We start from the raw sequence: 27,730 nt of genomic DNA, 5'->3' as shown, positions 1-27,730 counted from the left end.
TGGTGTAGGAGGGGAAGAGCCACTGCTCCTTCGCCTCTTGGGTGGGTGTGTTGGGGGGTGGGTGGGTAGGAAGAGGGGGAGCAGAGTTAGGCGGGACTGTTGAGCTAACCCCTTGCTCCGCGCCTCAGCTGCGCCCCCAGCCCCCCAGCGTCCGGCCGCCCCCCAGGGCGGCGCTGGTGGAGGGGAGGGGGCTGGGGACGCCCAGCGGCGCTCCGAGCCTGCCGTGGCGGGGGGCTGTCTCTTTAAGCGCTCGGGAGGAGCCGGGGCGGGAGGGCGGCTAACGCGTTTCCATGGCACCGAGGCAGCGGGGGCTGCCGGGCCGCGGGGCTCGCGCGGTTCCAGTCGCTCCCGGCCGAGCAGGGGCGCGCGTCTCGGCGGCCGCGGCGCGTCGGCGGCTGCCCCGGCCGCCCCTGGTGCGCTCCCAGGAGCCCGTGCTGCCCGGCGAGGCCGAGGTGCCGCCGCGCCCTCCGCGGGGAGACCCGCCTCGCCAGCCTCGCGAGCCCCGCGCGCCAACTTCTGCCCGGCGAGCCCAACTTCTGCGGCGGGCTCGGACTTGCGGAGCCGGAGTGGCGCTCGGCGCTCCGCTGGGGCGGCGGCGGGAGCGGCTCCGCCCCGCGGGGATGACCTCGCGACTGTGGCTCTGGTGCGTGTGCGCCTGGGCGGCCGCCGGCTGGCCTCCAGGCAGCGCCGTCCAGCTGCGGCCAGACATGTAAGTAAGTGGAGCCGGTGCGCCCCGCACACGTGGGGAGAGCGGGCCGCCTGCGCCTCCGCCTCCGCCCCGCCCGGCCCGGCTGCGGCCCCGCGGCGCGAGCGTGCTCTCCGGGAACGGGCGGGGGGCTTGGGCTGCTGGAGGGCACCCAGTGGGGTCGGCGGGCGACGCGAGGCGGAACGGGCAGGACCAGGTCCCCAGCGCGCCATCGGGCCCGGGGCTGTGTGCTCTCCACCTGGCTAATACTTTCTCAGCGCCGGGAAGAATTTCCCCCTGGATTTGGGGGTGCGCGTGTGTGCGCAGTGTGCGAGTGCCTGTGCGTGTGGCTGCGTGTGTTTCAGTGAATACCCTGGTTTGGAAGAGCGATTGACTAGTAAGTCCCACTTTTCTGAAAGGGTTTTGAATGAAATCATGTCGAACAGCGAGTTTTCGTGACATGTGCTTTCTAGAGAGGATGAGTTCGAGTACATGTGTTTCTTTCCTTTTTTTCTTTTTTTGAGAAGTATCTCTGAGTCCGAGGGAGTGGATTATTCCACAGGTTTGATGAGAGGTGAGCCCGGCTCATCTGCCCGAGTGAGGAGCTTGGGGGGCACCAGGGTGGGGATGTCAGAGACCGAATGCAGGGCCGCGCAGATGCTGGCCTCCCTAGGAGAGAAATGGAGAGTGGGGAGCTGACCGAAAGGCATCCTCTGAGGACGGGGCATGCTTTCATTTCCAGGTGACAGGTGATGAAGGCAAGGAGATGCTAATTCTTGGTCACTGTGTCAAGCGTGGCGCGAAGCCCAGGGGAAGCCTGAGCCTTTGCAGATCGCCTGGTCGCCTTGACTGGTGAAGTTTGCACTGAATTCTGTAGTATCAGGGGGATCATCACCCAGTTGTCTGAGAGAAACCAGAGCTAATTCTGCTCAGAGCTAATTCTGCTTTTCCTTTCTCCTCTAGGCAGTTAGAAATAGAGAGCAGGGGATTTTGACCATTTAAACATCGTTGTTCCTTTGCTAGTTTTTTACTTCATCTTTTATTATCTGAAATGTTAGTATTTTTATAATAGAAAAATGGTTTAGATAAGTACGCAAAGCCATCTATATCTTTCCAGGACTTTATTTTTTCTTGTAGGAAAAAATACTCTATTGGGGTTGACTGCATTTTTATGTTTCATTCTTGTCACACAGTTTGCTGCCTGGTATGGCAAGTGGCACCAACGCTATACCTCGAGACATGGCCAGGGTGTTGGTGGCATCACAGAACTTCTCGGCCACATAGTTTGTAAATACATGTTTGGCAGAAATGCAGGGAGTTCCTGGGGAGGTGATTTCTCTTGCATTGATAAGATGTGTCTTGCTTATTTTTGAAGAGAAGGTTGATTTAGACTTTTCCTCTCCAGTTTATCTCAGAAAACACATTTACTTTGGATAGCTTGTGCTTGCATAAGCCTTCCTTTCTTAGAAGCTGCTTTTTAACAAGCTTGCTGGCTAGCCTCACTCTTACCTTTACAAGGGCCGTTATTAAAGTGGACCCTGGGTTGGTTTATTAGCCATAGAGTCACCCCTGCACACAAGACCAAATAATCCCTTTGGGAGATACTGAAAAATAACAGAAATATCACATCACTGTTTACATTGCTTAACTGTTTTATCTCAGGTTTCAATATTGATACTTCTGTCAAAAAGGTTGGAAGGATGACATTGCATTCTTTTTTTAAAGGACACTGCTGCTGACAGCTCATTTATTTATCAGGTGAGATGAGATTGGATATTAAAACCAGTATAAATTCTTGGATGTTTAACAGAGATGCTCTTTCTGCGGGAGTTATTGAGATGACTCTGATGACTCTGAGTGCTTTCTGAAATCTGGATGGGAAAAAATCCAATCAAATGTGTATTTAGTTCTTCCTGGCATTAGAATTAATAGTTTCTTCAGCAGGAACCATGTTGGGATTTAGTGCTAGGTTTCTGCAGATGCCTTTGCAATTGTTACAGGCATGTGGAATACAACCATGTATAGCCCTTGGCTTCCACACACCGCCTGTCTGTTAAATTAAAAAGAATTCTTCCTAAGATTTTTATTGACCTCTGAGGTCCTTTATCAGTGAAAGCAGGCTTCTAATGAGGTGAGGACCACTAATAGGAATGCATCAACTTACAGACTGGCACTTAAAGGTTATTAACACAGGTGCAAGTTTTATGTAGCTGATCTTATACTTGAAGAGATTTTGATGCTGGGGTGACAAGTGAAAAGAAGAAATAACTATGTAGCTAAATAAAGGTCAGCCTAAATTTAATGCATTGTATTTATGGTTCATTCCTCCACAGGCAAGCTCATTTTCAAAGGAATTTTATTAATGGATACTCCAACTCTAATGATAATTGATCTGATGACCTTGTCTTATTACATTTAAGGAACCTTGTAGAACAAAGTTAGGCAGATTCATAAAATCAGTATTCCACAAAGAATGCCTAAGGACCTACTGTGTAAGTTGACATTGGAAATCATAGTTAATACTTAATCCATTTGAATTCGTACTTAGATGCCAGGCAAATTTCGAGCCACTTTACATGTATTATTTCATCTTATCTTGTAAAAAGCCCTACGAGGTAGACATTATTTTCATCTCCACTTACGATGAAGAAAGAGACACAGTAAGGTTAAGTTCATACTCCAGGAAGTCACAAGATAAGGGTCCAGGTGGTTTGAATTTCAGTGCTGGAGTTCTTAAAAAATATGGTCCATTTCAGAACACCCAGGACCAGCTTCTGTTTAAAAAACATGTATGTTTTAAAATCACTGAGAGAGGTTCTCAGTGGGAGCAGGGCAGGTACCTTCTACATAGTAAGTATTGAGAAACCTATGGATTTTTTTTGGATGTTGTAAAAGCTACAGGGTTCTCTTGGAATTTGGTGCTGGGTGTGGAAGGAGGTTGGGATGCCAGTTGTCCTGCAGTGGGAAGGTAGTTCCTCGTAAGGAATATCTGATTTCTCTCTTCCTCATTGAGACTCCTCAGAAGAAATGACGCTGCTCTCTCATGGCTATATAGGTGTTTGAGTATAAAAATGATGGGCTAGGCTTAAACTGGGAATTGTGGACTGGGGAAAGATCACCTTGGCAATTGCGTTATGAGTCAGAGTGTAGTAACTGGTAATGGTGTTTTGATAAAGGGATATTGAAGAGTTTACTTATGTTAATGGTACTCTGCAAATGTTTTCTAAAGGATTAAATAGAAGGAAATAAACTCTCCTCCAGATCTTTGAGACATCAAAGGAAAATGACTGGCTGTAACACACTCTATTAAAATGTATCCTTTGTGATGTTCTCTTGCAAACACTTGCATAATTATTGCATACAACATGATGGAAAATGGTAAACATGGAAGTGTTGCAGATATCCTACAGGCAGAAGTGCATAGAGACAGATGCAGTAGCTTAAGCTTCTGGGGCTTGAGACACTTGGATTTCTCTAATACTTGGAGGAAAATTTAAAGAGATGTGGCCACTTTGTGACTCAGCAGTCTCCTAGACTGGTCAGGACATCTTACATCCATTCCCTAATGCTGGTATCCATTACAGGCAGTTTGACATGTAAATCCAAAATATTATGCCTAATAAGATAGTGTTTACCCACCCCACCTCTACCCCACCCCACATATATACAAATATGTTTATCCTCAGTCTTCTGTAGCTGATATAGGAACTTGTGGTCAGTGTGACAGAGATCTTGATTTTTTAAGAGTTGATAAATTGAGAAGTAGAGAAAGGCAAGGGGCTGTAATAATACAGAGTCTTGAAAGGGAACTGAGAAAGTTGTTTCTTGCACCACACACCACGTTGGAATTCGTTTTATTTTGTTTTTCTCTTTTCTTATGATAAAGCCTGAAATTAATTAAGCCAGTTAGAGGTGTCTTTTAAAATACAAATAATTTAAGTATGGCCAGTGGTCTGTCATTTACACATGAGTGTAAATTAGTTCAAAAATATTTTTCTTTCTTGTGAGATCAACCACATTAAATGGGCATGAAGTGACCTGGAGAAGGCTGTGTGCGTTCTCTGAGGGTGAGGCATTATTTATAGCAGTTTGTGTTTATTAATATCTTTAATCCTAACAACAGTCATATGAGGTAGACAATACCATCGTCTCTAGTTTTCAGAAGAGGACACTGAGACAGAGAGAGGTTAAGCAACCTGCTTGAAGCTTCATAGCTGAGGGATGATGGTGGGGTGGGCTTTGGACCCATTCTAACTCCAGAGCCCTGTTGCTAATCACTGTTCTCTATGGTGGTCCCTCTGTTTCCAGCCTCTCTGGCCTTTCTCTCAGTCTGGGTCTTTTTACTTATATTCAGCAATAGCTGACTTTCCCCTGTTGCCCCAAGTAGAACTAATCCTCACCTCTGCCATGTAGTTTTAGCAGTCAACACTAATCCATACTTTACTGATGAACTTGACATTGTATTATATGAACTTTGTCAGGCTTCCTATCCTTGGCTTCAGTATTTTTTCTATATCTTTACTTCTTTCCTCTGTGTCTCATGGGAATAAATTTCCCCCTCTTTTTTCAAGGTAATCCCTTCCTTGTATGTTCTAGATCCCATCTTTAAAATTTCTGCCCTATCGGTCTTCTCTTGCTTTTATTACCAGCTCTTTCCTGTCTACGTCTTTGTTCCTCTCCTCCCCAGTGTACCCACGTCTCTTTCTGTCCCATGTTTTAGTCCGTGTCTGTATTCTAAGCTGGCTTGACCTTGCTGCTTTGCTCCCTCACCTTTAGTTTTTCCAGAGCAGCCCTTTGACGCTGCTTCCCTCCTTATCATTGACCACTTAACCCATTGCAGTCAGACCGCCCATGCGTGCGAAAGCTCCTTCTCAGGCTGGCTCTTGTCCAGCACTCACTGGGCTCTCCTTTTTCGGTTGCCTGCGGTGACTGCCCATCCCTGCTCCCCACCTTTCCACTTCTTCGCTCGTGCTTTTGCTCTGTACACTCAGCATCGTCTGCAGTTCTCGCCTGCTGGCCCGTGTTCCTCTCGCCTGTACACTTGACCTGATTGATCTCTTTCCTTTCGTTGGCTTTCATCATATGCTCTATTCTGATGAGACCCAGACCAGTACATCTAAGCCCCAATCTTTCCAGAGTTGCAGACTTATATTTTCAGCTATAGATTTATGGTCCCTGTGGGTTTTGGACTCAAAATGCCCTTAGGTCGTCTCTTGTTATTGTGTCTCTACCTTTCCTCTTCCTTAGGTACTTCGCTCATCTTTCCCTTCCTTCCTACTTGAAATGCTATATGTTACTTTTCTCCCAGTTTACTTTGTCTCTATGAGCTTTTGGTAAGCTGATTGTGGAAATGCCTTTGTGACAATTGGGTAACTTGTAAATTAATATTTATATTCCTATCAGTTGCCAAATCCTACAAACACTAGCATTGAAATGCCTCCTGAATTAGTTCACCTTCTTGCTGCCAACACTCAAGCTCAGCCATGCTATTTTTACTCCTGGACTATTACATTTGTCTCTTGGTTGGTCTTCTCTTTCATATTCTCTCAGTCCTGTTTATTTTTATAGACTCGATTTAATTCTCATCAAAGCAAAGACCTACTAACATCATTTCTTTTCTGAAGAGCTTTGATTATTCATGGCAAAAAACTTCAAGCATCAGAATTTTATTCTTAAATAGACTTCTTATATATCAGGAACAATTTAAGTACTTTTTATATTTGAAATAATTTAATCCTCACAACAACCCTATTAGAAGGTTATACTAGCGTCTACATTTCGCGGTGAGGAAATTGAGATCCAGGGACGTTAACGTTTTCTGGCGTAATTGCATGGGAGAGTGTGGAGCTCGGGGGTGTTTATGTATTAATAACTGTAAAAGCTAGGACGTGAATCCAAGCCTTTTGGCTCTAGAATCTGTGCTGTTAACTACTGCACTGTGTTCAAGATCCCGTCTTCCTGGCATTATTCAATCTTGTGAACATTTATTCGGCACTCCCTTTTTCCTTTTTAACCTCACCGCGAGGATATGTTTCTTTCTTTATTGATTTCAGAGAGAGGGGAAGGAGAGGGAGAGGGAGAGAGATTGAGGCGAAGAGAGAAGCATTACAGGTTGCCTCCCAGCCTAGGCACGTGCGCAACCCTGCAACCCCTTGGAGCGTGGGACCATGCTCCCACCAGCTGAGCCACCGGCTAGGGCAAGCACTTTTTTCTTCTCGCCACCACTTTTTCTCTTCTTTTTTAAAAAAAATTATCTTTATTGTTGGAAGTATTACACATGTCCCCGTTTTCCCCCCATTGGTCCCCTCCACCCTACATCCACCCCACCCCCAGGCCTTCCCCATACCAATGTCTGTGTCCATGGGTTATGAATATTATGCATATAAGTTCTTTGATTAATCCCTCCCCGCCACTCCCCCCCCACCCCCGCCTTCCCTCTGAGACCCCTCAGTCTGATCCATGCTTCTGTGTCTCTGGATCTATTTTGTTCCTCAGCCTGTTTTGTTCATTTCATTTTGCCTTTAGTTTCTTTCTCCTTGTCAAGAACTATACAGTGTCTAGATTTCAGTCTCCCTACAAGGTAACAAGTTAGTTGCTTAATGTATGTCCGATTTCTTTTCTTGTTAGTTCCATTTGGCCAGTACTTTGCTAGCCTTTGGGGTTACAGAGAAGATAAGGTGACCCTCTGTCCTTTAGCATCTCATAGACATGGGGGAAGACTGACAAACCGCCCAGAGCCTACCCAAAGCACCGGCCTAGATGGGATGTGTAACCTAGCTGGGGGGAAGAACAGATTCAGGGCCTCAGTATAGGTTTCCAAGATTTTATTTGTTTTAACTGATTTTTTGAGTACAGGTTAGATGGGTGGTAAAGATGGTGCTGGTGGTGGTGATGTTTTCAGTTGGCGGGAAGAGCATGTACAGAAAGGCAAGATCTGCCCTTTAGGAAAACCATAAATAATTTTCTAAATGGTGGGATTGGAGGGAAGAAGGGGCCGCAGTCGGGCAGCTGAGACGGGCTATCTCAGGAATGGTCCCATATATCAAACTGAGAATTTGGATTTTGCAGTGGACCAATGAGGAGCAAGGAAATGACTGACTGAAGACAGGGGAGTGACAATCAGATTTGTGCTTGAAGAAGCCAGAACAGGAAGCCCAGTAAGGAGGTTCTTTGAGTAGGAAAGGGAGAAGTAGTGTGAGTATAACAAATAAAGGAGTAGTGGTGGTAATGAAAGGAAGGAACAGGTTTAAAGTTTTAATATCAAGAGGAGCTGATAAGTGAGTGGAATTGAGCAAGTGAGAGAGAAAGAAGACTTGAGGGTGACCCCTGGATAATGGAGAAAATCAGAAACAGGGTAGAAGGAGGAGCTTTGGTGGTGACCATTGGACACCTGTGTATTTGGGGGATTCGATGGAGTCTTTCTGGGGAGCTCCACATAAGGGCCTGAGGCCAGGAGAGTAGTCTGGGCTAGAGCTACATTTGGATGTTGAAGTGGCAGGAGACTAGTACATACATAGAGGGAGGAGAGCCCTAGCCAGTTTGGCTCAGTGGTTAGAGTGTCAGCCTGCAGACTGAAGGGTTCTGGGTTCGATTCTGGCAAGGGCATGTACCTTGGTTGCAGGCCCACCCCAGTCAGGGTGCATGCAGGAGGCAACCAATCAGTGTCTCTCTCTCACATCAATGCTTTTATCTCTCTCTCTCTCTCCCCCCCCTTCTACTCTCTCTGAAAAATATCCTCGTGTGAGGATTTAAAAAACAAAGCAAAAAAGACCGAGGAGAAAATATTATTTAAGAAGGAAACCTGGGAAATTTTAGTATATGGGCGGAGGCAGATGAAAAAGGGCTTAAGGAGGAGATTAGGAAACTACCTGAGAAGGAGGGAAGGAAAGGCAAATGCTGTGGAAGCCTCAGGAACGGGAAGTGAAAGAGAAACGTAGACAGTGTCACTGCTGAAAAAGAATTGACTTTGAGTTACCTAAACAAACCTGATGGAAGAAGCTTGTTCCATTTGAGAAGTCAACTCTAGCAGCCCTCACTTTCGGTCACGTTGACAAGAAGTGGAAGCTCCTGGAGAGAGGCTGCGTGTGTTGGCGGTCTGCATCCTTGCATGACTAAACATTTACTATGTATCTGCAGTCATTTTCAGCCTCATTATTCCCATCGCCAGAAATGACAGGAGAAAGGCTGCCTGCTGTACTGCTACAGCAGAGTTAATTACAGATGGGACACGATCTAAGATCAACTCACAGTAATCAAGACGTTTTCCGTGGTTCTGTGGAGATGGTAAAGATGTTGGTAAGATCAAGTTTCCACTCCCAAGGAGCTTGTAATCAAATACTGTGCTTTTGTTGTAGGATAGTTAAGTACCATAAAGGACTTAGTCCAAAGTATGACTGTAATTTAAAAGGTAAGAGAAACCAAATTCATGAGAGGAAATCATGGACAGCTTCACGGGAGCGGTGGCATTTGAAGGTGAGGTGTAGGATTGGGAGGAGAAGAGCTTTCGTTACAGGAAGAGAGCAGCATGGCAAGGCTTTGGCAGCCGAGTATCTCCTGGGGACGATACACACTGTAACTGTTGTTGCTGTCATTGTCCCCATGCACTCGCAGCTCTCCCCTCATCAGGACGCCACAGAGTCCCCAAATGCAGGTCACACTTTCCTGCTGTGGGGCCTTTGCTCTCAGTGAACTTCCTGCCTCCTCTGTCTCTTCCAGGTCAGTCTCTAAGACCCAACACAAAAGTCATCTATTTCATGAATACTTCCATGCCCCTCAGATAGGATTGATTGCATGTCTGTCTGTGTAAGCAGTCAAACTGGCATTTTTATTTGACATGATATTTGGAGATCTCTAGTTTCTTTAAAGAAATCTATTTGATAACCATGCGATGGTGACGAGGACATGTTTGGAATTAGTAAAAGCGTTTCCTGCCGACTCTTTGTAAAATCGGCTCCTTGGATATAAATTATGTGGCTTGTCAACTCATGATCTAGGAAATGTTTTCTGTCACTCTTCAGTGGACAGTCTTCAGTGGTGTTTAATGTTCCTCCTCATTGACACGGTTAATTAAGAATTGACAGTAATTCTGAGCTTTAGTGGATTTTGCTCTTGAGGAAAGAGGCAATCCCAGGAGACTTGAGGTTTGGTTTCTCTGAATTATTGAGAAAACTCTTTTCATGTTTTAATGTAGTGGATTCCAACCGGGGGTAAGACAACCTAATTATGAATAGTTTTTTCTTTCTGGAGCCCAGAGCACTAATATTCATTCACAGTACTTTGAATACGAAGAGTTTGGTTTATAGACAAAAGTACGTGATAATAAAGTGATAGTCAAATTGTATTCTTTATTTATTGTGGAGTTTACACAAATTTTGTCTAGGCTGGCTTACAAATTTCAAAAGATAAGAAACTGTTCTCAGCATGAATAAACTGGGAATGTATCTTGACATCAAAAATTTATTTTCCAAAGCACTTCACGGTTTACTCATGCTGAGAACCACTTCTTATCTTTTGAACTTTTGAACTCTCCCTGTATCAGGATGAGCAAAAACGAACATGGGTTTCCTTTTAATGCGCTAGTATACCACATGCAAAATAAAACAAGGAAAAGCGACACAGCAATACACACCGGCTAATTCTGTGATAACAGAATTGTATTTGTATTGGGCTTTAGGCATGTTCTGTGCAATACTGAAATGAATTTTGAAATAGGAAGCACGGAGGCAGCAGCCATTGAAAGGTGTGCCTTACATCTTTTGTAAGGCACATTTTGCTTGAATTCAACTGACAGTAACAAGTAGGGGCCAGGAAACAACTCAGTCAGCACTCTCCTTCTTTCATAAATCTATTTACAGTAGAAACCCCATTAACATTTTAATTGTTTCACAGCTAAAGTTGCTCTCTGTGCCACTGTTAAAGGGCTCAGGTTCATTAAAATTTAAGGGACCAGGGAGTTCACAGTCTACTCTAATGACCTAGTGAAGGTTGTAAAGGCTCTAAATATATTTTTGGCTCACTGAACAACTGAGGGATTCTCTGTAGTGGCTAAGTATGCTCCCAGGTAAGTTGCTGCATTGCTCATTTCAGTCCCACCAGAAAACTCCCTCTGCTCCCTCATCTGAATTCTAGAGTCTCCTAAAGTCCTGTTGAGCATTTTCTGCCAACTTTTATTGAGTTGCCCACATTAATTCTACAGCTAGATTTTAATTTCATTGAGGCCAAATATTTAATTTCATATGAGCCTAATAATTGTTGCATTAAAATTAGTCACTGATAATTGAACTTCAACCCACGTTTCTGCACTCCCTATATTGCTCCCCTTAGGTAAAAATAATGTGCCTCAAACTGGAATTATCTATAAGCTTTGGGAGTCCCTGTTCTGGCTGTGCTACAAATTAGCTGTGTGAGACTGTAACCTCTCTGGTCTCTAGTTTCTCATTTTGTGTGTTTAAACCCTGGTATGCTTCAGCAGATACAAGTACTTGAAGCATTAACCAGATTAAACATATGTCCCTAATGTGACTTGATATATACAATTATTTAAGATTGAATACTTAAATATAGGGGAAGCTCTGCCCAAGACAAAAGATTTTCTGGTTGGTTCCCGCCTATGTTAAGCCTGCCCTCATAAGATGTAGTTAAGGAAGGATCTTTATTTCTGAATAACAGGTGGATAATAATGAAACCCTTTCAATTGCTTATAGCGAGAAAATTTGGTTTTCTATGGGAAAACAGCTGGGGAAAGAGATAGACTAACACAACGATCAAAAGCTTTATGTCATCAAAGTGCATTAAAAACCAGGGAGACCCGAGATCATCTTGCTATAAATGGTTATTTGGGGGTGCTAAGGATCTGTTCTTTCTTTTTTTAAAAAGTGTATCTTTATTGATTTGAGAGAGAGGAAAGGAGAGGGAAAGAGAGAGAGAAACATCAATGATGAGAGAGTCATTGATCAGCTGCTTCCTGCATGCCCCCGACTGGGGATCGAGCCCGCAACCCGGGCATGTGCCCTGATGGGGAATCGAACCCCAGTTGCCTGGATCCTGGGTCGATGCTCAACCACTGAGCCATGCCCGGCCGGGCTAAGGATCTGTTTTTAATCCTGGGACTGGGTGTGATAATAGGATGCAAATTTTACAAAAGCAGTAATAGCCAGGAGCATGTGTTCGCTGTTCCCTTTAGCATGTAATTACTGTGCATTTGTAAACCTGAAGAATGAAGTGAACTGTGTTTCTGTGGTTGTGAGTTTCTGTAAGTGCCTCCTATGGGCCTTGCCCACACATTGTATTCAGTTTTCAAAAACTCTACTTTGCCTTCAAAAAATGTGGTTTTGGACCCATAGCCAGAGGATATTGGTTAGTGGTGATAAATAGCCATTAGATTTTAAGGTATCTTGGCAAGATGGGGCTTTTACAGGCCAAATCTGCACAAGAGGCCCTTGAGATCCTTTAGTTTTGGGAGCTACATACTTCAGTTTCACCAATTATTACTTATTTTGTAGTTTTCATCAAAGTTCTTTTCATTTCCAGTAGTGTTTTGTCTACATGATACCAGCATATGAGCTGTCCTTTTTATTTCTTAAATTATTTACCCTTCTTAAATTTACACAGCAGACTGGGTTACCTAACAGTATATGTACAAATCAAAAATAGTTCCATGATCCCTTATCCATAAGTCTGAAATCTGAAAAGCTCTAAACAAAATAACTTTTGTTATCTGTCACAAATTAATTTGGTGGCAAAACCTACACTCAGCTGACAGGAGTTAATTATAGACTTTATTTTATTCAGTATGAAAAACCTTAAGTGTCCCTGAAGAATATTAAGGTGTTTGATTAGGATGTGACTTTCTAGGCACATATGCACCATATTGCCTTTCTTAAATCTGAAAAATTCTGAATTTCCAAACAATTTGGCCCCAAGGAATTTAGATTCTTCTAACCTATAGGTATAAATATTATATTTGAAGAATGTACCAATTTTCAAATGGTAGTTTAAACAGAATTCTTTTATAAGATGAGGAATTGCTTTTAAGTAAAAAGTACCTATTTACTTTTGTTTGTTTAAATTCTGGATGTTGGTTAGTGGAAAGCAAGAACAGTTAAGCTTCCCATGTTCTCAAAAAATAAAAAATAGCTTTATCATGATATTAATGGATTTTTAAAATCTGAATTCTCAACATTTTATAACATGCCGTGTCAAAAGTAAAAAAAAAAAATCAAATTTCATCATTTAAAAATGTTTTCATTGTAATAGTCAGAAAATTGAGATTAGATGATCCACTAAGAGTAATACATGCAAATGAGTTCTGTTGTCCTTCTGTTAAGCCCATTGCTTCTCTATAGAAGAAACAAAATCAGTTGATATTCATTGAACAGGATCACCATGCCAGGCAACATGGCAAGAGCTTTCTATACTATTTATTCCATCTGAACAGCAAACACTGTGCCGTAGTACCATGCCTCTAATGTGAAAAACTATTATGTAGGAATAGTGATAAGGGGAGACCCCCATTTCTACAGTTTAGGTCTTTCATTCATTGCCGTTGCATTCTTTGTGAATAAGGAAAATACTTGTAATGGTCTTACTTGTGGTTATTTTATATAATGCGTAAGTTTAGAGAGTGTGCTCGTGGTTTGACGGGTAAGGTGGTCTGGTTAGGATCAGTCTGCTGGACCCCCAGGTACCAGATTCAGTATTAACAGAAGAAAACTTTGAAGTACTTTTGTTCTCCTCCGCCTCACAAACTTTCCTATTTAATTCTTTTCATAAGTTTTACTTTGTTTTGTGACGCCCTTATTTTGAACCAACAAACTGTTATATTTTTTAGATTGCGTTTGTTACAGACCTATAGCTGTTGCAACTCTGGTAAGTGATTCGTTTCCAAGGAGAGTCAACTAAAATGCCTAACTCACTTTGCTGTATTTCTTGCATTTCACATTAAGTATGCTTATAATATTCTCTTTTGTATGTGGAATCTACATGACCACATGTTGCATTATTAATGGCCTCCCCAAGGCTTTGCTTCTTGCTGTGACTACTTTAATTACCTTGGAGTTTAAGCTCTTCATCTGGTGGCCTAGGTGAGCATTTATGTTTCTGGCATGTAGCAGGAAAGAGGCCTATTCTGAAGCAAACAGGGTCCTATTGAGGTGGGCTGGAGTCCCTTGATAGGGAGTTCTGGTTCCCGTGGAAATAGACACTTTAAAGAGAACCTAAGAGCCTGGGAATAAAAGTTAATTCTAAAGGACCCCGGAAGCCCACTGAAGATACTTTTGCATCTGACAGACAGGGCAAGGATTGAACTTGGAGAAGTTGTAAATATTCTCTCAAGGGAGGAGGGCTACACATGGGCAGGATTCTAAAGTGAGGCTTTCTGCCTCTGTTCGGTGTGGCAACAGGAGATAGTAGGGCTTTTGACCTGCAGACAAATTAAATGCCACCTGTCAAAAAAGTAAGCTTTGTGGCTGAGTCTTTGCAATTGTGTGAGATGGAAAACATATTTGTGAGGAAGCAGCTAGGAACGGAAAGTCTGAATTAAAATGAATTATTGCTTGAAGGAAAGATAAATGCCTGCTCTGATTGAACCTGAGGCTAGCAGTGAATCTATTACACTAACATATCATCACTGTCTGTTTCATTGTGTACTTCATTTGCCTAAGAAATAAAACTTGTTTTCTCTTGAAAACCATCTTTAAAATTTCTGCGTGTTAGCAAAAGATCGGAAATAGCCTAAATGTCCAACAATGAGTAAGCAGTTAGGTAAATTATGGTATATCCTTAACAATGGAACATTTATGCAGCTATTAAAAGCGATGTTTACAAAGAATTTTAATGCTCTACAAAATGCTTACATTATAGTAAGTCAAAAAAAGAAGCAGGATACAAATGCCTATAACAGCATGATTTTATATATAAATGTATAAATATAAAGACAATAAGCACAAAAGAAGGGAAATGCATCAAAATGTTTTAATCGTGTTTATCTCTTGGTGGTGAATTACGGGTAATTTTTATTCTCCCATCTATAGTCCTCAGTTTTTGCCAACTTTTCTATAACAAACATCTATTACTTTTTTCTTAAATAATACTTCTTAAATTCTATTTGTTTCTGAAACAGTTTTTGGATCTGTAGTATATTACTGACCAGAACACTTGAAGATGACTTTGTAAGACCACTGTTGAGGCCACTGGTGTCACCAAACTTTATGCCTGATAAGATTCTTTATAGTTCATTTGTTTTTCAGTAAAAATGTGTCATAATGTACTCTCTATCCAGTGATGTCCAAAAAAAAGATAAGGGCAATTTCCTTGGCTTAAAGGTTCCTGAAGCACCCTGGAACAGGGGTGGGAAGCGTTAGCCATACCACATGAACTCCAGGCTTGTGATCTGGCTCCAGATGAACTGACATAAGCACATTCAGGACTAAGTAGGCCATAGACATACCTTCTTCAGACTTCTAGTTAGTGATTCAGAGTTACAGTGTTGTGTTTAATTTATTGGATGTTAGATGTGCTGCAAATTGCTAAATACTTTCACAAGTTTATCACCTTTTTTTCTACTCTTAAGGGTGAGATTAACCTGATGTAGCTTTTATGATGACTCTTCTTTCTGTAAACAGTTGCTTACATAGAGAAATATTTTGCTTACCTAGAACTCAGTTATCTGGCAGCCTATATACCTGCTAGATAATTGAGAATCAAGAAGTAAACCATAATAGTAACATAAATAACAACAGTTAACACTTATTGGCTACTTGCAATTATTTAAAACTCTCTGCCGAACTACTTTACTTCAACGATTTTCAACCCTTTTCATCTCATGGTACACATAAACTAATTACTAAAATTCTGTGGCACACCAAAAAAGTCTATTTTTGCCAATCTGACAAAAAAAGTTGGTATAATTTTGATTCATTCATACTGGACGGCCATTGCTGTGTTGGCTGTTGTCATTTTTTTATTTGACAATCTAAGGGAAAAGAGATCAGTGCCCCTAACTAAAATAGGTATTGCATGTTTTAAAAACTCTTGCGACACAACTGTTAAAAATCACTGCTTTACTTCATTATCTCATTTAGTATTAATAACAACCCTATGCAGTTTTTTATTGCTGTCCCAATTTGCAGATGAGAAGACTGAGGCTCAGAAAGTTGAGTAGCTTGTCGAATATCACATAGCTAATTGCACTGGAGCTAGAAGTTGAGCTACACATTCTAAAGCTCAAAAATATTCTTAACTATTACAGTAAATTAAAAAATCAAACAGATGTTACAAAGGCTGTGCTCAAAAAATATTGGGCTTTACATGTCACGATCACTCTGTTTTTCAAATGACTTTAGCATATTTACAGACAGCGTACTTCTAAACAGGGAAAGGGAACATCTAGAAGCAGGAATTGATAGCAGAAGAGAAGATATTTCTGTATTGACAGTGAGAGGGGCTGAAAAAGCTAAAATAGATTCCCAACGATCCTGAAAGCATTATATTCTGGATTGATTAGGTAAAGGCATCTTGCTCACTTTATTAGCTTCTAAGTGTATCAATAATTAAATATAGAATTTGATGATGGTGAATTTATTTTGTCAATAAAATGTTAGATTCAACATAGTCCTAATTTATACAAATTCCTGTTTTTAGTGTATAGTTTACACAATTTATTGTAGAAAGATTAGAATATAGAGATGAAATAAAATAACAAAATAAACCTTTTCATGATCTCACACTGGAGATATCCACTGTTAACATTTTGGAAATGTTATACAATATAAATGTAAATAGTTATGTTTGTCTTACCAAAGTGGGACCATGCTTTAATTTTTAAATCACCTTCACTTGCTGTGCTGTGAGCATATTTTTAAATAGTATTTGATTACAAAAGTAGAGAGGTGTATAATATATTTGAAAATGATTTTCTTCCAGAAAGGATAATAAAACATTTATTTGATGTTTTAGGAAAAATACATATTAATCCAGGTAGTTATTTTATGTGACTCAGCCCATTTCTTAATGATGCTGTGTCAGTGAGGCACTAGTGCACTTTACTTCTCTCAGGCCAAAGAACTCTTACTATTTTCCTCTACTTAGATTAAACATTTTAAAGTAATTTTTTTAAAGAAGAAAGGATCAATAATGAAAGTGATCATTTCAGGAGGTTTTGAATGGAAAATGAGTATGTAACCCCTAGCTGGAGCTGATATGATTTAAAGCCAGGTGCTTCTTTTACTTGAAATGCATCAGTTTATGTAATTTAGAAGGAGGGGCGGAACCAGCTTCCAAGAGCTGTGTTTTCATAGCCAGTTCACTTGATCAAGATTTATTGAGCACTTCCTTTGTGTGTGTCCCATATTAGATGCTTATTTAATGCAAAGAGCTATTGGATGTACTTTCTGTCGTCAGAGAAGTCCAGTCTAATGATGAAAAAATAAAAAAGGTAATTACAATTCAGAATGGTAGGTACAGGGAGAGAAGTGAGCTTAGGGGGCTATAGGAGCACATGGGTCAGGGAAAAACTATTTGAACATAGATGCCTGAGTCGCGAAGTAGAGTGAGGGTGAGCCAGAGAAGATAGGTGAGTGGGAGTGGGCAGGAGGGTGATAAAGTGTGCTTCAGGGCGAAGGGCCACATGTATGAAGGTTTTGGGGACTAGAGAACAGGATGCTGTGGCTAGGGTCATGGAGAGTAGAGTGTAACATGGAACAAGGCTTGAGCAATAGCCGTGACCTATCAAGCAGGCATCGTGTGCCATGCTGAGGAGTTGGGGTTTTATCCCGAAGGGATAAGGAATCATTGGAAATATTGCCAGTGGAGCCATGAGGAGAACAGGAGTTTTGAAAAATCACTCTGTCAGCTGTGTGAAGAGGCTCTAAGTTGTGACAAGAAATGATCAGGATCTGAACTAAGATGTTGGAGAGGAAGAAGCTGAACTGATGAACTTGATGATTGTTGAATGTGGGAGGCAAAGAAACGGGGGGGGGGAGGTGAAATCATCATTCTGGGTGAGATGGGTTCGTGCACGGTGGTGTCTTCGGCAAATGAAGAATGCTGTGAATAAAGCACATCGAGAGGATAGGTCCAAGATGATGGGTTGGTTTTGGAGGTGTTTAGCAGGCAGTCGGAATGTGGATTCTGAGCTGGGAGTAAGCAGTGCAGGGTTTAGGGGTTGTCTGGGTATATATGTATGAGAACAGGGAAGGAGGTAGTATCACTCAGGTAATATCTGTGGATTCAGAGGGACCCTAGAGGACCACCACCATTTAAGGGATCAGTACAGGATAATAGTTAAGGGTGTGGGCTCTGCTGTCTGGGTAGAACTTAGTTCTACCAGTTATTAGGGCAAGTTACCTTTTCTCTCTGTTCTTCAGTTTCCTCATCTATAATATGGAGATGACACATGTTTGAGTCATAGGGTGGCTGTGAGCTATAAAATAAGTTCATAAATTAAAGTATATATAATAGGACTGGCTTGTAGTGGAAGTTCAATAGATTTATCTTTAGGTTTACTATAATATTATGATGATTCAGGGAAGTTTGGCCAAACAAACAAGAGAGCCAGTGAAGAATACAGAATAGGTGTTGGCAGAGGGGTGAAGGAGAACATCTATGAGGGAGTCATAAAGATTAAGGAGGGCCAGAATTTCAAGAGGGAATGTGAGTTGTGTTAAATGCTTCAGGGAGGACAAGCGAAGTAAGAGCTAGAAAGTGTCTTTTGTATTTTGTTATTAGAGTTGGCTGGTAGCCTTCGTGGGAGGGGGCCCAGGCCCTGATCAGCGGTCTGAGGAATGAATGAACAAGAGGTGAGACTGGAGTGAACAAGTGCAGCCCACCTTTTCAGGAGTCATGACTTAAGTCAGAGTTGGGCCAGTGGTAAGAGAGAGACATGGGGCTGAGTGAGTGTTTGTGGTTACTGTAAAGTATGGATGAGTCAGAAGCATTTTATATTAGTGAGGGAAGATCCAGCACAAGGGAGAGAACTAGGCATAGAATTAAAAGAGCCCATCAATTATTGATCACATTGCCCTCAGTATATCCTGTGTCTGGCACCGGGCCATGGGCTGAGTAAACTCTCAAGGAACTGCAGTCCAAGACTGTGTGTGAAGGGGGCATGGCCGTAACTCTTCCATCCTTGTGTTCTGGCGACGAGGAAGTACAGCAATGGGAGGGACCCTGACTCTCTCAGGAGAGTATTGGTCTGGGATAGGGGTGGTAGGACCCCTGGGTGAGTGGCAAAGCATGGTGTTGGCCTGAAGTATATGAGGTCAGCTCAGTAGCTTCTTCAGCAGGTCAGACCACAGTTTAGGGACCCTCCTGAGTGAGGGAACCCTCCTGCAAGTTTGGTTACTTTGTAGTCATGATGACCAAGCTATTCCCTGTGTGACCATTGGTAAACTTTTATTTGAATACTTTCTTTTTCAAAGGCAGAAGAGTATATTGGAAAGAACATGAAGCTAGATAGCAGAAAACTAACTAACTTTCATTCATTCAGATATATCCTCTGAGCACCTACTGTATGCCAAGCAATATGCTGTGGGCTGGAATTACCATGGGGACATGAGAGGTTGGGTGTCTGCCAAAAAGAGCAAAGTGTTACCAAGACAGAGCTGGAGGATAGGTTGGGATTAGCCATGGAAGGGAACAGGGGAGGAGTTTCCTAAGTAGAGGAGACAGCATATGTGGAAGCCTTGGGCTTATGAAAGAGTCTGGAGTCTGGTACTGTCCAGGACCTGACAGAAGTTTGGTTAGGCTGGATTGTGGGGAGTGCTGTCCCTCTGAGCGGTTAGGTGATACTGGCAACAACGACTCTCAGCTTCCATCTTCTCTTAAGGCCAGAAGTGGGCAGAAGGATGCCCCTGTAGCTCCTGTTAAAAGAATACAAAGATGAAAACAGGGTATGAGAGGAATGACTCTGAGGATCATAAATAGGATGGATTAGGGTGCAGGGAGGGCAAGGGCGAAACTAGAATCAGGGAGGTGTGTTGGGCAGTTACCTGTTGATGAGACCTCTGCACTGATAATGTGAATGGAGAAAGGAGTGGGCTGGAAGAACAAACCAGTTTACTCAAGAGCAGGAGACGCCGGGCTGAAATGACAGAGATTTCTGGAACGTGGCTCATTTGTGAAGGATCACCGTGAAATGATAAAAATAAACTGCATTTCCAAAGGGAGAGATTTTAGAGGACAGAGCAAGGGACAGGCCCTGGAAAGCCAATGAAGAGACACAAAAAGTACAGCACCAGAGAAAGAGCTCAATGCATTTGGGTCAAGAAATTGTAGAAGGGAGTGTTTTTAACCAATTTGATTGAATTCTAACTTTCCTTTAATAAATGCTCTTTTCAGTAGACTTAATTGTGTGCATTCTTGGCTTAATAAAGAAATCCAAAGTGGTGTTTGTGACTGGCCAAAGCATATCTGACAAGTGATGCTGTTCTTCTAGCAACTTTAGAGCTGATGTAGTCTGTTTCATTTTTATTGCCAGTTTGTGAATGCTAAAAAATGTATGCAGTTTCCAGTATTCTGCTTGGGGTATCGTAGAAAGAGACATTCACATTCTTTAGTTCAGTTATTCCTGAGCAAATCAGGGGAGACTCAAATCTTATGTGAAGGTTTTCTAGCAATAATTTTAAGTGGAGTGTGTGGAAATTTAGATCTGTTGATGTGCGTTTGAATTCTGAATGAGATGAAAGATGCTGTGAAAATGCACTGTGCTGCATTTGTTAGGAAATAGGATTGCCCAAAAGAGCATAGCCAATGCTTGATACAAATTCACTGCTGACCTATCGGGTCTGGACAGGAGGCCTGCTCTGCAAGGGATCGATAGACAATCACTGGCACAGCAGGGAGGCTCCCTGCCACTGGCCAGGCAGTGCCCCTCTATGCTGGAGCTCTCCTTGGAATTCAGGATTTCCTTAGCATGCAGATACCCTGCCTACTTTAGCATTAATATTGTCAAAGAGAAGAAACTTGGGGCCTTTAAAACAATGCCATCTTGGGTTACTATGATTTGTCTTTGCTTTTATTTTTCTCTGTGGTCAAAGAATGTTGTTTCCAGCCAGAATATCCTTCCTGTGTGTCCTTCAAAACACTGAGTTATGGTTGCTATGGGAACTGGATTATAGAAATTTGAAAATTAGTATATTTTAGGTCCTGGAGACTGCAACACCCTGTGTGTGTGTGTGTGTGTGTGTGTTCCATTTGGGGAAGGAAGAAATATAATCTTTCTTCATCTATTTATGTTACAGTGAAATATACACCTTTGTTAGGTGGTCTGTGGAGTGTGTGATGTAACGTTTCAGTCATTTATTTCATTCACATCCATTGTGCCTCCGCATGCTCTCATTCCCATTGGCAAAGAGTAACTAAATGCTGAGAGGAGCAGGTTACTCTGATGTGATTACAACTCTTTTCAGTTTCCTTTCCTCTTTCAATGAAAAATTAACTGTTTTCCCATGGTTACACTGTCATTTTAGGTTTTCTCTCTCATTTTATCAATCTCACACTTTATGGGGACTTCTGATGTTTAATTATACTCAATTGTACTTTCCCCCTCTGGAATGTTGTATGCTGCTATTGGCTTGGGGTTGGTGTGGATACCAGCTTCCCTGAGATTCTCCTAAGAACAATGCAAGACCCCTTTTGCGTCCAAAGTCCAGAGTCACTGGTCACCATGCCAAGGATGAGGGCATTTTGTATTACCTTATTTCATCTTTTGGCCCTTACTACCGGGGGACATTGTGTCCAGCCACCACAGGGAACTCTGGGCTTCCATTTATTGGATTGTTAGGATTATTTCTAGCAGTCACACCCTGACTCTTTTTATTGCCCCTCCTACCACCCTTGATACTAGTCTTCATCTGAGATGAGCACCTTCTTACAATCCTCTCTAAGGGGGCAGGGGCGCCAATGGTACTGAATACTGTGCATGTTCCATTGTGTATCTTTCATGCTTTTCAGGCTGTGGCCAAAGGGCTGTTTCTTTGTAGTGATTGCCGTGTTTTGCTCATTTAGATCCTAGCCAGTACTCATCCTTTATTCTTCAAAAGTCACCACCTACCTTTTAATTTTCGGAACCTGAAATAAGTCGTGTTTCATTCATTAAATTAGTTGTCATTCAAAATGCCTAAGTATTCGTTCTCGACTCCTGTCTATTTTGCACCCCATGTGCAAACCTGGGAGCTTTGCCGTCAAAATGTATCCCTTCGTGGAGCACCCCACCTTCACTGTACCCAGCCTGGGCCACGCCATCATCATATCCTAGCCGGGTTATTGATACAGCGAGCCTGTCACCTGGCGTCCTTATTTATGTCGTTCTGCCTTTTGTCTGCCCTCTCAGTAGAGCGATTCTGTTAGAATATGTCAGTTCGCATTTGGTTCCCCTCTCACCAAGAATAAAAGCCGGCGTCTTCGCTGTGGCCCACAAGGCTGCATGTGCTGAAGCACCCACTGGCTCCCCGCAGCCTGTTCCTCTGGACTCATCTCTCCCGTGTTCGACTACTCTAGTCACACTGGGCTCCTTGCAGGGAATTCTGCCTCCGGGATTTGGGAGTTGCTGTCCTTTCCACCTAGAATGCATTTCCCCTAGATACTTACACATATTGCTCACTTTCTCACCTCGTTCAGGTCTTTGCCCAGATGCCACTTTCTCAGTAAAACTTCCAACTCCCCAAGGTCTTGACCCTCCCTCGGCCCCTTCCTTATCCCATGTCTTGCATAGCACTCATAATGATCTCATGTCCTGTCTATTTGCTTGTTATTTATTGTCTATTTCCTGCATTAAAATGTAAGCTCCACGAGTGCAGGACTTTTTGTCCATTGTGTTTACCACTATATCCCCAACATTTGGAGAAGTACCTAGCATGCAGGAGTTGCTAATAAATACTTGTTGAGTAAAAAACCAAATAAATTTAATGTTTCCATATGAACATCAATTGTATTGCTATATTGGTTTGCATATTTTCCACAGTAGTATCCATTACTTTTAGAAATAGCCATCTCATTTCTGTCCCAGTGTTGATGGCATCTCCCCTAACACCAGGCACTAGAATGCAAAGACGAGTAAGGAGCAGGCGCTGGTCCACAAGTTGCTCACAGTCAAGGAAGGAGTCAGCAGTTACAGGACATGGTGGTAAGTGCTATGGTAGAGGTGAGCCCAGGTGGCTTTCAGGGGAAGATACACATTTATCCAGAATTTATGATGTACCAAGTACCCTCACCATTACTCTCCTGTTTTTCTGATGAGGAAACTCAGCTTCAGTATGGTAACTGAAACAAATTTACAAAGTTCATACAACCTGCAGGTTAGAATGTTAATACTATTTTAAGCCCAAGCTATGTAGCACAGGTCACTTTGCCTTGTGGGGAGATATGTTTAACTCTGTACAAATGCCTGTTTCCTTCTTTCCTGTTGGTCCTAGATGCAGGTGACAATGTGTGCTTTTAGGGGACTTAAATGTAAAGGTCTTTAGCCTTTAAGAGGAAAGAGATTGTGTAAATTCACAAACTATTTCTAATTGTTAAACATTCTGAAATAGTGTAACACAACCCTCATGCATGGGGACATTAGGGGCTCATCCTTCAGGGGTCGTTTGTGAAGACCCTGTGACCTCTAGGCAAAGGTGAAATGCTTTGTTTTCTATGAACCCATGGTACTCTCTTGCATATTTATTAATTATGAGAGATTTGGGTAAATGCATGTTTATTTAGATATCTACCTTTATGAGATGGGAGAATTGCCTTAAAGGTGGAGTTTTTGTTTTATCTCCCTATGCCCAGTGCCTCTGAAAATGTTTGAGGAAACATGGCCATAGAAGGAATCCATGATTCAACCTCTAAATATATGGTGACAGAAGATGATTTGACTTTGGGTTGTGGGCACGCAGTGCAATATACAGATGGTGTAACATAGAATTGTATACTTGAAACCTATATAATCTTACTAACTAGTCACCCCAATACATTTTATAAAATACTCCAAATCTGGTCACTCTTAATGTCCAAATAATATCACAGGAGTTGGGAACAAAGGAAAATCATGTGATATTTGAACAATGCATATAGAGCTGGACAGTGACAAGATGTAGAAAAATTGGTCTCTAAAGTGGAAATGCCAATGATTTTTGGAGAAAGTCAAAGAAACATGATTCATAATTAGAATCTATGGATTACTTTATAATTGATGAAATGCTTTCACAGGTATTATTAATTATCACAAAACTCAATGAGAAAGATATAGTTTCATTTCAAAGGAACCTTCAGAGAGGTAGAGTAACTGTGAACTTGACCAAGTCACAGAGTTAAATTATGGAGTCCACGTGCAAATTTTTGATTCCAAGTCCTGGACGTTTCCCACTATACCATGTTCTTTCCAGAAGACAAGATTTTTGTGTCATTAAGAATATGTAGGACTCTGACTCATCTTCCTCATTCATGGTGTCTGCAAAAATGAGTTATTAATTGTTTCACATTTTATTCTATTCTGAAATGCTTTGGTTTATAATTTAATAAGACTCAAATGCATATTAAATCACATTTTATATTTTATTCTTCCATCTGTAAAATGGGTTTATACTTCTCTATTTTACTAACTTCAAGTGCTTTAGAATAGATGCCTTGCAAAATGCGGATGGGTAAAACTATTTTATAAGTTTAGAAGGTGGTTTTATGTTCTTTTTTTTTTTTTTTTGAGTCCTGTTTTGCAGATCATGACCTCTCAAAGGTTTGTGGTTGAACCCAGAGTAATACACTCCCAATGTTATTTGCCCAGGAAGCTATTAGTATGAGATTTATATCTGACAGGAAGTAGATGTAATCTTTGCAGATAAGTACTAGTAATGTGAAGCAGCAGATATTAGTATGAAATATGATAATTTCCTTAAAAAATAGCAAGTGAACTTCTGACTTAAAGATAATATACCAAGTCTGCAGAGACAATAAAGAATGGATAGGGAATCATGTTTCACACCTGCCTACTTACACCATCCAGGGCTGATTTCCCTCCAGTATTACCAATTAGATTGATTATAGCTCTTATTTTTCATTGCATTTTAACTAAGTTCCAGACAATTCAAAGTAGTTAAATGATCGATCTGTGTATATTTGCTGATTGATTGCATTTATCACAGACTGCAGTGGAAAAAAGTTGTTATAAAGGTCTTGATTAAATAATACACAGGCTGCCCAGTCAATGACTCTCTCTCATCATTGATGTTTCTATCTCGCTCTCCCTCTCCCTTCCTCTCTCTGAAATAAATAAAAATATATTTAAAAAAATATACAGGATGCCATGAACAAACATCTCATAGTTGAATTTTGCCTGAAAACACTGGGCTGCAATTTTTCACTTCACATTGATTGGAGATAGGGGTGGAAAATAGCACTCTAGAGAAACTCCATCCATACTATGTGTGTGAAAGCATGTTTATCTGTGAAGCAACGGTGAGAGTGCTGGAAGATTCATCAGTTAACTATTGATCTGGAATCTGGAAATCACTCAAAATAACATTAAGAGCATAGGAGCCAATGAAAAAGTGACAAAATGATGTGAACGTGAACTGAAACAATGGTTTCAGATCATGGTAATTAATAATATCGGTAACCAGTGTAATCAATTGTGCTCTTGATTAGTAACAGCTAAACTAGATTTCTTATTCTTTTTCTTGTTAAAAGAGAAGGAAGGACTCATGCCCTCTGCTGAGTTAGGATTTCTTCACCGAGAAGCTCTTCTCATCAACATGAAGATGTTCATAACTGCTGTGTTTATAAAAAGGAGAAACTGAAAACAACCCTATAGGACACGATTTATTCACTTCACAGAATTTTTGCAGGCATTGAAAGTTATGCTTATGAAGTCTTAGCAACATGGAAACTGCTTTTATATGATGTGAGGTGAAAAATTATTTTATGAAGATAAAATTTTAGATAACTTACTGTTATATTTTTGTTATAGATGTGTATATGAATTAGATTTATGGCAAAATGGTAATCATTTGATTACTCTTATATCAACATGTTACAGATCAGTAACTTGTCAAGTTCTCATAACTACTCAGTGACGGAGGCTGGACCTGGTCCCAGGGTTGTCTGCCTCCCAAGATCATGCCTTCACATTATACTAAACTTATAATGGTGCTTCTACATTTAAAATATACATATAAGAAAACATAAGAAGAAATCCAGAATGGTACCATAAAAATATTTTTCTTTGAATTAATTTGTTCAACTTTAATTTTCCTTCCACCATCATTTCCCCCTGTACTTCATAAACCCCTCCCCTCCCCTCCTTTTCCTCCCCTGTCCTTCTGCATGCTTTTTTATAGGGGAGGGAAAAGTTTTCCTAGACTCTCTTAGGGTCCTTGAGTGGGTCTAAAAATTATACTGACAAAGATTAACAAGAGAAAAGTGTACAAATTTACTTAATATCAGTTTTATTTGGTATGGGAGCCTTCATAAGGAAATGAAGATCCAAAGAAATGGTTAAACCTTTGTTTTTATGCTAGCTTTTTTGAAGAATGGACAGTAGTAGAAATATATGATAGGGCAGAGAGTACAAGGTAAGCATAGTAAACTGGGGACACTTAGGAAGGCCTGTTCTTTCAGATTGTTTTGAGCATGTTCTTCAGTCTTGGAGATAAAGATCCCCCTTTCCTCTGGGTATGGGGAGGGCACCTCTCACAGGAGGTCTCATGACCTGCTTCAGGGAGAAGGGAAGGTGAGGGAAGAGATTAGAGAGACCTTTCTGCTTCTGCTGTTTCCTTAAACTCCTTCAGCTTAAAATCTTCAGTATGCCAGTGTGCCATATTTTGAGGTCATGTGTACTGAACCCCCATCACTTTCAATTCTCAATCACTGAGTATCGTATTTCCACTAAGACTGTGTTTTGGTGGGTAATCAAATATTGCCACATCTAGTCTCCTCTCCTGGCCCTTACTGGTCTTCCCCCAGTTTTGATCATACCCTCTTGGAGGCCTCCCACCTGTCTTAGTTTATTCCTGTTGAAACTAGTATAAACAGCCAAGGGAATTTCCAGACCATGTTTGGGGTTAAACGCACTGAGTCTCATATATTTTAAATCAGAGCAATTAGAGATTTCAATTACCGCTTTTCAGCTCTCGTTTTATGAGTTGCCTTTCTTGGAAGTAATGACCGTGTGGAGCAAATGTTAACTGTTTCTGGAGAATTCATAATTTGGCCTTTTAAAAGTGTTAACTAGAAAGACTTTTCCCCGGCCTCCCGGGGGAGTAGGTTGAGGTGGAAGATGTTGGTGTTTATCTCGGGTTTTTAATTAACATGTTTGTTTTTAGGGTGACTTTTCTTCTGACATTTCTCCCTCTGGACTCAGCAAGTTTTTGAATTGCTGGTTCTCCTGCCATGAGAACATCCTTTGAGAGGGGCCCTAGAGATGTTAAGAGACCTGGGGATCTCAAGAGATGTTAATTAGTAGAAGTAAATAAATGGCCTGTTTATCTGTATGTGCATTTTAATGCTGTTCTTTTCCTTTTTTAAATTAAGAAGGAGAAAATGTGCTCGTGCTTAAATGTAGTGTAAAGTTTCCCATATTCCTTTGGGTGCCAGTGTGTTTTCCCTGGCAGAAAATATGTTCAAAAGAGTATGATCTCTTGAGAATGTCCTTCCTCCTTTTTTGCTTCCCCAACCTCTGCCCAAAATGGCATCTGAATAGTAATCATATTTTATAATCTGCCATAGTAACCATCCTTACTTATTTACAAAAATTACATAGAACGAGAATTGAAGAAGCAGAGGCTTGTGAATTGCCATCATTTACATAAAACTTCTGTCATTCCAAAGAGTGAAAATTAGAGTGACAGAGCAGGGAGGGCCCTTTGGCGTGCCCGCCCCATTGCTACCTTCCGGCAGCCCGCGCAGGAGAGCGGCTTGAGAAGATGAAACGCTGCCTGATTGCAGAAGCCGTTCAGATTGTTTTCAAAAACTTCCCTGGTCTCTTCCTCCCAAACATGATAATAAGTCATGCTGCTAGAACTTTCCTGTTAATATTTTAGGTAATCTCTTAGAGCAGATTCAAGCTTGTCATTT

At 41.5% G+C, this 27,730-nt stretch overlaps 1 protein-coding gene across 1 annotated transcript in view; it reads left to right on the top strand.

The window, feature by feature from the left end:
- Window positions 1-502: 502 nt before the first annotated feature.
- The window catches only part of LOC107539298 (uncharacterized), a 480,399-nt gene continuing 453,171 nt past the window's right edge, over window positions 503-27,730 (top strand). The window contains exon 1 of the mRNA XM_087818335.1: window positions 503-709. Coding sequence (XP_087674461.1) covers window positions 621-709 — 89 coding nt within the window. The 5' untranslated portion in view covers window positions 503-620. The remainder of the gene's footprint in view (window positions 710-27,730) is intronic.

This window comes from Miniopterus natalensis, chromosome 6, assembly GCF_054644295.1.
Source record: "Miniopterus natalensis isolate mMinNat1 chromosome 6, mMinNat1.hap1, whole genome shotgun sequence".
NCBI classification, from domain to species: Eukaryota; Metazoa; Chordata; class Mammalia; order Chiroptera; family Miniopteridae; genus Miniopterus; species Miniopterus natalensis.
The sequence above is the reverse complement of the archived record's forward strand: the minus strand, read 5'-3'. Positions and strand labels throughout refer to the sequence as shown.